Source organism: Vigna radiata, chromosome 7, assembly GCF_000741045.1.
Source record: "Vigna radiata var. radiata cultivar VC1973A chromosome 7, Vradiata_ver6, whole genome shotgun sequence".
Classification (NCBI taxonomy): domain Eukaryota; kingdom Viridiplantae; phylum Streptophyta; class Magnoliopsida; order Fabales; family Fabaceae; genus Vigna; species Vigna radiata.
In genome coordinates, this window is record NC_028357.1 from 52,809,509 (window position 1) to 52,817,894 (window position 8,386).

The 8,386-nt window shown below is 34.9% G+C and overlaps 1 protein-coding gene across 3 annotated transcripts in view; it reads right to left on the reverse strand.

Moving 5' to 3' along the window:
* Positions 1–8,276, reverse strand: part of LOC106768507 (galacturonokinase) — a 20,455-nt gene extending 12,179 nt beyond the window's left edge. Inside the window, exons 1-8 of one of the 3 annotated variants that reach the window (XM_014653692.2) lie at positions 8,148–8,276; positions 7,401–7,514; positions 7,146–7,217; positions 6,904–6,947; positions 6,216–6,351; positions 1,919–1,984; positions 1,285–1,364; positions 546–645 (exon numbers count right to left, since the gene is read on the reverse strand). In XM_014653692.2, coding sequence (XP_014509178.1) covers positions 546–645; positions 1,285–1,364; positions 1,919–1,984; positions 6,216–6,351; positions 6,904–6,947; positions 7,146–7,217; positions 7,401–7,514; positions 8,148–8,180 — 645 coding nt within the window. In that variant the 5' untranslated portion in view covers positions 8,181–8,276. Of the gene's footprint in view, positions 1–545; positions 646–1,284; positions 1,365–1,918; positions 1,985–6,215; positions 6,596–6,903; positions 6,948–7,145; positions 7,218–7,400; positions 7,515–8,147 lie in introns of those variants that run through there. The other 2 variants (XM_022784261.1, XM_022784262.1) reach the window with 2 other exon arrangements.
* Between the last annotated feature and the right edge of the window lie 110 nt (positions 8,277–8,386).

Genomic DNA, 8,386 nt, shown 5'->3' on the forward strand with positions numbered 1-8,386 from the left:
ACAAGATATATACAGGAGACCTAAGCTATTTTAGGAAATATAATAACTATATTCTATTCTAGAATCCCTTGATTTATGGGATTGTCCCTATTTATTCAAATCTGTACCGATTACAATAAAATATATACTTGTAATGAAATACACAAATTTCCTAATTTATTCTTTCCTAAAATACTATTTGATTTCCCACACTTATATTTCAAAGAGGACAACTTATGCTACAAGTTAGGAACTATAGGAGTATATTATTTTTTGTTGATTAATTCAATTGCCCCATTATGAAGCAAGTCTTGCGCTTTCCCAAAAAATAAATGTTTTAGGGTCAAGGGACTAGCTTTTCGAACACATGCCCATTCGTTGCCACTCTCTCCATAAAGGTGAAAAAGATGCATATACTTATGATCACAATAAGAAGCTTCAGTGACAAAGTGGACCACGATCAACATTCCATATACCAAATCTGATTATGTAACAGTTGAATATGCTTCAAAATATAAAAAATGCATTCAGAACTTACGACAGCAACACATTAATCCAGTTATTACCTTGCAATTCATGCACATCAAACAACCATGTCTTGAAAGTAATATAGCTGATTGATCCATTATGCCATTTTTCAGACCCAAATATTCATTCTCAATCAACCTATAATGAGAAAAAGAGTAACATTTAAGAGTGGATCTAATACAAGCATACAGTTAGGATATGACTAGGTAGCATATCTATAAGGACAATGATATTTTAACAACTCTTTTTTAACAACTTTTTTACAACAGGACACGTGTCATCATTTTATTGGTCTGTTTGAATTTATATTTAAAAAATATTTAAAACGGACCAATCATAGACTGTCACGTATGCGTTATCAAAAAAGAGTTGTTAAAGAGATTTTTTCCTATCTATAATGGATGAGGATCCAATTCCTTTTAAACTTTGGTGGCAACTTTTCAAGTTCGATAGTAACATTTTTTACAAGCATTTTACTTACCAACGTGGTGAGTAACCAGCTTACAAAGAGATGTAACAAGAGTGCAAGAAACAGAGATTTGAAGAAACATAGTGGCCGTTTTTCTAACAAATTAAATTCAATACATATAAGGCTAGTTAAAGTTGAGAGGTGTTGAGGGTTTTAACAAGGGGTTCTGCTAACGAGGGTACACCTTATATCAAATGCATTCAATTACACAAGACAATGTGATACCTTTGACTGCACTGATTCATACATTAGCCCATGGTTAAAGAAAAATGCACTTTGACTGTCTCCAAGGACTTGGATAGACTTACCTATCATATTCTATATTTTCTGTGGGAGATATTACTAAATTATTTGCATATTCCAAAGCCATGAGGTAAGCCACTCCAACCTGCCAGGCAACAAAAGTTGAAATACCCCAACAAAAATTAGAATACGTGAGCAGTTGCCGACAGGGATCTATCATGGTGCTTTTCACAAGAAACCAAAATGAACAGCTTACTAAGAAACAACAAAAAATGAGCACAAAATCATAATAACAGATATTAACATTATTTGGAGAGTGAAATAATGTATTCAGATCTGCTTGTAATTAAAGTATTATTAGTAATTCCAGGATTAAAAAAGTTTCAATAATGTTACAGTCAGGTAAATAAATACTGATAATTTCTACAGTGATCATTTATTCCTTTTACTACTGGGAATTAAAATGCACACGGATGGATACACTAAGGAGAGCAGATAACATTGGCAACCTCTCCTCTCCTAGCTCTTCTATTCAAGTGTCCCCAACCCATGCTCAAAAGTGAAATTTGCTCAAGAAGCTAGACTAGTTACTTCTTCTGATGAACTTCATTTCATTCTTCGTCACAAGGTCGTTCATAATCCTAGTAATTTTAAGGACCAAGTGAAGAGAAAGTAGACAGGGACAGATAACTAACTTACTGCAGCTGAAGAGCTTAAGCCTGAACTGTCGAAACCTTCAGAACCACATATGTATCCTGTGATACCCTGTAAACATTGTAATAAAGATGGGTGGGAATACATTTGGAAATAAGGAAATAAATAGCAAGTAGCGATCTTCATTGCAAGAAAACCATAAATGCTACACAATAAGTCTCTCATTTTCTAGCCCTGATGCTGAAGAGAACATATTTACAGTTGCATTGCACTTGCACCCATCTAACATTTACCTGAGAACCGGTCCTAAACAGGATTCAGCTGGCAGAGCTAAGTTGTATTTTATTTCTAGTAAATTGAATGTCACCACTCATCATCAATAGCCTTAATTGAAGAACATAAGAAAATAAAGGTTTTATTGACAACCCAGAGGGCTAATTTCAAGCAACTAAATGTGGAAGATTTTGTTGAAATGAAAAATAACTAATACATCAGAAATACAAAAGAGCAGTAAATTTTTTTTTTCCAATAATTTCGTTGTTAGAATTTGAAAATACTTCTCCAGTCTAATGAAGCTACAATCTAATGGGCTTACCATCTAATGGGTTATTTTTTATCAGACGGTGCCTCTACTTAATCATTTGCTGTTCGTTTAATTAAAATATGTTGCTTCTGAAAACGTATGAGAATGTATAAACTCTTTGTTTTCAATTTTTTCTTTTATCTACAAAAGCAACTCCTGCAGTTTCATTTGTATGAGTTGGACTTTTTTGTAATTGTGAAACATTCTTTTATGGTAATATACAAAACATTTTCTTCTCCATTTTTGTCTAACCTGTATTCCCAAAAATTTAGTCCGCATTTACTCTCATAATCTTCTCCATTGTTAATACCTTAACAAGGTACCAAGAACTTGAACGTTCTTAGAGGGTTTACGAAAGAAAATGGGAGAAGCTGAAAAGTCAATAAAAAAAAAAAAAAAAACTCATAAAAAACCTCCAAACGAAAATGGCCTCCAGCAATTCCTTACCTTCACCTCTCATTTTCTCTTATGAGGACTTTCATCTGCGGGTTGCAAAGACGAGAACTTACTTGAGAGCTCAAAGTTTGTAGGATATAGTGGAAAATGGTAGTATTCAAACTCCATTACCTGAAAATCGGATAGTAGCACGACTCTCAAAAGTCACAATGATGAAATAACAAAGAAAGGAAAAACACTTGTCATCATATAAGCAGCTTTACATGATTAAAATCGTTACTTTGGAAACCACCAAGGAAGCTTAGGATGAGTTGAAGGAGGAGTTTCAAGGAAGTGATAGAACAGAAATGGTGCAGGCACTAAACATGAACAGAGAGTTTGAAGTTGTCAGAATGAAGGACACACCTATCAGACACTGAACCCATCAAAGAGTTTGCTGATCGGCTTTTAAAAGTGGTCACACAATAAGATCACTTGGAGAAGAACTGAATTATCAACGCGTGGTGGATTAATCCTAATCCGTCTTCCTGAGAGGTTTGAATAAGAAATCTCCTCTCTAAAGAGAACAAGGATTGCTCAACAATAACAGTGATAGGGTTGGTGAATGATCTACGAGCCACTAAACGTGGACGGTCTCTCAAGATGAAGGAGTATAGAAGGTGTCCTAGTAGCACAGACCAAAGGGATAGCCCAACAATGGAAAAAACATGTTGGTGATAAGAAAGAGAAGAAGCTTGAGGAACGGCAGCAAGGGTAAAAGTTGTAAGAAGTTTCCACCTTTCTCCTGCTGCAAAAGGAAAAACCATACTGAAAACTTTTGTTGGTTCAAACGAGACGCTAGGTGCAGAGTCTGCAACCAACAATGGTAGATAAAGAAAGTTTGTGAAAATACACAACCAACAAGAACAAACTGCTCAGACTGTCAATCAACACCATCAGAAAGAACGGTTCCTTATGTTTGGTTTTCTTTTGCTTGGGGACAAGCAAAATTAAGTTTAGTGTGTTTTGATGAGTGACAAATATATTTATATTTCGATCATTAATGTGGCAATTTTTAAGGCATTTATCATTCTTTCAGGTTATCTTTTAGTAGCTTTTGATTTATTTTTATGGGGATTCTTTTTATTAAAAATTTACTCTTTTTCTTTTTGTTTTAATTCAATAAATAAATTGAAGAAGAACATTTACTCAAGTGGAAATTGGAGTCACTATATCAAGAGGCACATGTCTTCCAAGGAACAAGTCATAATCATTGGGACTCACATGGACATTAAAGTTGTTGTGGGAAAGGTTAATGAAATCAACAACCTACATTATTTTATATTTGAATTAACTTTTGCCTCAATCATTTTCTTTTTTATTTATTCACTATCTTCATTTATATTTCATTATTTAAATTAAGCTTCATCACAAACAATAAGGCTTGGTTTGACAAATTTAGGATTGTTTTTCGATAATTTAGTATGAGCTGGATTATTCAATATTTTACCCTCATTCTTAGGTGTACCTATTTAGCTGTATAAATTTATGATATTGTACTTAAAAGCAGTAGTCATTATGGCATCTCATTGTTAGTCAAGGAACCCCATTAGTATTCTTGTTTCTATTATATGCTGTATCAATTACAAAAATAACCAGTTTGCAATTCCTAGTTGTAGTTTGTGTTATCATGATCCAACTCGTCTTATGCTCAACTGGGATGATTGTTAGTTCTTGCTATTTGTGGTATTATGGTTTCGGCCCCTACTTCTTGTTTATTGTTGTAGAATCATTATGGCAACAAAGAACCTACAGCCCACTTTACTCACAAGATTAAGAAGTTTTGGAGTTTGAATTCAAGATGTTTGTGAAGAGGAAGGCTCGTTGGGCTATCTAGATGGGACATCAACTACTGTTGCAGACAAAACTACACTAGAGGGATGGCAGACCAAGGATGCCTAGATTGTAACTTGGATTCACACTTCCGTTGAAGTTCAAATGATTAACAAATAACACCTTATGTCCCTTTCCTACTACTAAAGATATGTGGGATTGCCATAAAGCACGCCTACAACCAGGACAATAATAAGGAAAATGAATTAAGTTAAAATCAACTTATGCACTTTCACATGTATACAAGTTTGCTCATCTGACTTCTCCAGAAGTAAAAGAGCATAAGTTGATTTCAATTTGTGTTGTGATTGCAGTTTAAATTGTTTTCTCCTGTTAATCTCTACTTTATTAGGTTTAGAAGTTTATCTAAACAGAGGAATAACTACTCACCCTAGAGGAAGTCTTTTTATTTAGGGTTCTGGGTTCCTTAATTTGTCTGTTGAACATCCACTATTTTTCATGCGGATGTGTCCCAAGACTGGCTTCTTGATGTTCAACGTGTCTATGGAGTCAGTAAACAAGACAAATTTCTTATTGAACTCTGACTCGAATTTGTAGTGCATGATTTACTTTATCAGACTATACTCCTTTGGATTTGTCTTGGAGAACTGCTTCAGAGAAGGAGAGTTTACTAAATCGGACTATAATTTTTGTCACAAACATTATCTGTTGCTATTCTGCCCATAACAAATGAAAGGTCACAAAATGAGACAGGTTTAATGTTTCCCCTACAAGCAGTCTGGCCATATTACTTGCAAAGAAACTTTGCAACCATTATAAGCAACGTGGTCATACCATTTACTGAATGCCTGACTAGACTTCAGTACAAATCAGTGAATGCCTCTCACACCACTTACTTCTTTAATGGGTTTAACCTCCACTGTTGCAAGCTCAAACACGGGAGCCATGACTCTGCGAATGGATGGTTGGCTGATTTTTAGGTAATTAACCATATGAATAGTTAAGCTGAATATTTGCAAAATGTTCACACTTAAGAAGACACCAGAGTACTCAAATTTTAATGCTAATATTCTTTTTATTTCTTGGAGACATTCATCCCGCTTTTCATTGGATTGATTGTGAGTACAAAAAACAATGAGTTTTTAAAATTATAAGCACAGGAAAAAAAATAACTTCAATCTGATTTGCTTATTAATTTAGTGTTTCACCAAAAAAAAAAAAGAATTTGTAGGGAATTTTGCAATAACTATTGATACAGAATCAAAATGGATGGATCCCTTTGCCCAAAATGTACAGGACATGGAGCTTAGGGGATATTATGCCTTTTAGTTAACCACTTGTAAGCCCTAAATAACCTATACGGCAGAGCTTAAGTATTCAATTTAAAAGTTGTCCCGAACCATCACTCTTATTATCAAATTGACAGGTTAAAATACAAAATCATATGAAACTGCTATCCATCTGATATAGCCGAAAGATAGCATAGCCAGGTGATGAACAGAAAAGAGAACCTCGGGCAGTATATCTGACCTTAGAGAGATTGTTTCCTCTACTCTGTAGTGCATATACTGCTCCTCTAGCATAACGCCCCCAGTCACATTGTTCATGTAGCTCAGAAGAATCTTTGGCCAAACACTTATCTTTTGGCTGCTGAGTCTCATCAACTCTATCAAATATCGATCACTTTATATCTCAAAAATTGGGCAGATCATATAATGTTCTAGATAGCAAAACTATGCAATAAAAACAAGAATAGCCCGAGAGAGAATGGCAGTAGAAATGTATGCAATAGCTCAATCAACACTGGCCATAAATCTTGAAGATTTGGGTGTGATGATGATATAGGAGGTTTGATGTCCACCAGGATGGCTATCCCCTCCCCTGCCCAGTTGCCCGCACCTCCTTTCTAACTAAAAGAAGAAATAAAGAATGGCAGTTGAAATCATATACCAATTACGGCATCCAAGACCCTTCAGTCAGCCATATACCTGATGATACTGAAGCTGTACATCATTTGTCAAGTACTAAGAGTAAGCAGTTATATTTCATCTTCATCAATCATTGTTATGTCTTGTAATCTTAATGGTTTAGTGAGAGATAGAACATATCTAATTTAATGCATCTAGCATACATTCACCGTAGATAACTTTTTAAGAGATGGAAAATAACTCATGAAAAATTTAATAAACAGCAAGCTTTATAATCACTGACCACAGACCTGAACTTAATTTCTCCCTGAAACTGTCCAGAATGAATTACAACCTAAAATAAAAGTCCCAGGGGTCATTCATCAAACAAAGGAAAGCACCATGAATAACAAGTCCGTGAGCATAGGGCACATATCAAGTAAAACAGTCAAACAGGTACATGCTAAGCTGATGGTAATTGGACAAAAAAAAAATCCAGTTGCTTTCCCATATATTTTTAAGATTATTGATTCAGAGCAAGATCAATTTGTACCTGGTGATTAGCAGAAGGAGCAAAACCCAGAAGTATTCCCTTGTTGATTGTCATAGCTAAAACGGTCCCACCCTGAAAAAATATTGCAAGAGAACTCACTCAAATTTAAACGCAATTTGGGAAAATATTTTCTGGCAACTGAACAGGTGAGATTTAACTGCCCAGCACCACTGTTCTAGTACTCACGCTCAAGATCAACCACATAACATAGCTCACCCAAGTGACTAATAACATAACAGAAGGATTATTAAATACCTGATGATCAATGTGTGCCCCCAAAGGACATATTCGATAGGGAGATACCACAACTCGAACCTCCTCTGTATTCACATTCGCCATTTTGGAAACTCTCTCTCTGATTTCATTTAGCTGCAGATTACATGTAGTAGATCAGTCGCAAGTATGCAATGTTATTGGAAATAGGAATAGTTGATCGAAAGGTCCTGTTGACATGTTTCAGTTATATTCCATTTCCATTGTAACATTCCATTCGTCGATTTCCAAATGACTCAAAAATCTCAACAACGACAAATATCGGGAAGGTCTCGTTATGAATTAAATAAGTTGCTAGCACAATATAGTCATCCTGAACACCATCCTAGATTGAGCCACCTTGGAGAGGATTCGCCAGAAACTCCCTCGACCAATCAATTTTACTATTAGAATACAATCCATAATCGATTCAAACATTTTGCCTTCTAAAGCAACGCAATTATAAATATGACGTGCAGTTACCGATCATTTCTCGATTTTTTAAGCAAAAAAACAAGTATCCTTTCATTGATTGATTTGAAAACGCAAATATCAACTTCCAGCTAAATAAACCAATTGTTAACTTCCTATGGTTCAGCCAAAAAAATAGCTCTAGAGAGTAGAACACAGCACCACGAATAATATCGAAACGGCAACGTCAGGAAACGCCGAAGCAATAAAATTAAGCTATGCAAAAATGACGACGAATTTGACGAGCAGATCAGGATATACATAAAAACGAAAATGTACCTCGGTACAAGAAGGCCAACCCTGCGCATCCATCTCTGCAGCTGCGGGGTAGATTCAGAAATTCACCGAGATTTAGAAAACGAACACAGACTATTGCACTTTTGATGAGCACTGTGAGGTGGTGCACCGTCTTGAATGTACGGTATTATAATATATATATATATATATATATATATATATATATATATATATATATATATATATATATATATATATATATATATATATATATATATATA